Source organism: Fusarium oxysporum, chromosome XI (assembly GCF_013085055.1).
Source record: "Fusarium oxysporum Fo47 chromosome XI, complete sequence".
Lineage (NCBI taxonomy): Eukaryota > Fungi > Ascomycota > Sordariomycetes > Hypocreales > Nectriaceae > Fusarium > Fusarium oxysporum.
The window spans coordinates 2,281,411-2,282,649 of record NC_072850.1 but is presented as its reverse complement, the minus strand read 5'-3'; the positions used below and the strand labels follow the sequence as shown (position 1 = coordinate 2,282,649).

Here is a 1,239-nt window from a genome sequence, read left to right as displayed (position 1 = left end):
TTCATCTTCACTACTCCCCTTTAAATAATCGGAGTGCGCTTTCATATCGTCAATCTGCCCTAAAGTCTGGCGAACATGAACTTGTCCAACTTGTAAGTCTCCGCTGTGATACTCTCAGTGGCTGGGTTTATAAAAGCGATCTTCTACAGAATTTTGTCAGAAATAGCGTCCAGAACGTTGGGTCAACCAGAAGCTTTTACATACAGAGCTAATAGAGCTTCGCGCCTTGAGCGTACTGGACAGGGGAATGGCCATTGATGTTGTAGCACTGCTTAGAATGGAAGTAATCTCCATTGTAAGAGTAAGTGTCATAAATGAACGACTCTTGAGAGCAACTCGGCTGAGCATAGAATGCAATTCTCTGGCCATTGCTCGGTCCGAATCCGTTCTCTCTGTAAGACTGGAATCGCTGGACTTTGGGATTGCAAGCCGCGTTGTGATCAACAGTGAGAGTCTGTTCCGTGCCGGTGCAGTCACGACCGCTATAGGTTTTGACACCTACGGCCAGGCTGCCTTGGGTGAAGAGGGCGGCGGCAGTGATGAGGATCTGGGAGAAATGCATGTTGAAAGTCGTGAAAGATCCAGGATGTTTGTGTTGAAGGTGGGTTCAAAGAATAGTTTAATGTTGTTGAAGTTGTTGGTTTTGGTGATTGAAGGACTGTTCTGGAGTGAGACGTGTCTGTGTATTTATCTTTATGCAATCGTGGCCTTAAGTCTATACGAGCATTAAGTCTTAGTCTTCAGCCCATGGCACAATCAAAACCTATTCATTCTTGATGCGCGTATTTGGTCTCAAAGCGTATTGGATATTTGGCGTATCCAGTCAACGGAGCGTACTCGGTTGTCGTAACATAAACGGTCGTTACAGGGGATATTGCATAAATACGCCGTATCCTGTCGATCATGACACAGAGTTACCTCTCACATGCAGTCATGCCACTTGTCACGGTTACAGTCTTGACCTTTGAAAACAAAACTTACTCGGACATAGAGAAATCTCGATCTTAGAATGATTGGTAATGCTGCCAGATGCCTCGGGGAGACCAGGTTGTGGAGTTCGACCGCAAAGGCTGTCGATATTTATCAGCATAAGTTCAACTTCCTCACTAACATTTCTTTTCAGCAGCGCCAATCAATCTGGTTATTGGAACTGACACTAACTAAGTTCTCTGTGCTGATATAAGCTCTCAGCCACAAGTCTCAACTGCAAATAACACATCTGGCTCTTGGAACTGACAC

At 45.2% G+C, this 1,239-nt stretch overlaps 1 protein-coding gene across 1 annotated transcript; it reads right to left on the bottom strand.

Moving 5' to 3' along the window:
- Positions 1 to 208: 208 nt before the first annotated feature.
- On the bottom strand, positions 209 to 562 carry FOBCDRAFT_208774 (uncharacterized protein; the record flags this gene model as incomplete). The annotated part of the gene is made up of 1 exon (XM_031192986.2): positions 209 to 562. One exon carries the CDS (start codon positions 560 to 562, stop codon positions 209 to 211), a length of 354 nt encoding a protein of 117 aa, XP_031031832.2.
- Positions 563 to 1,239: the final 677 nt, after the last annotated feature.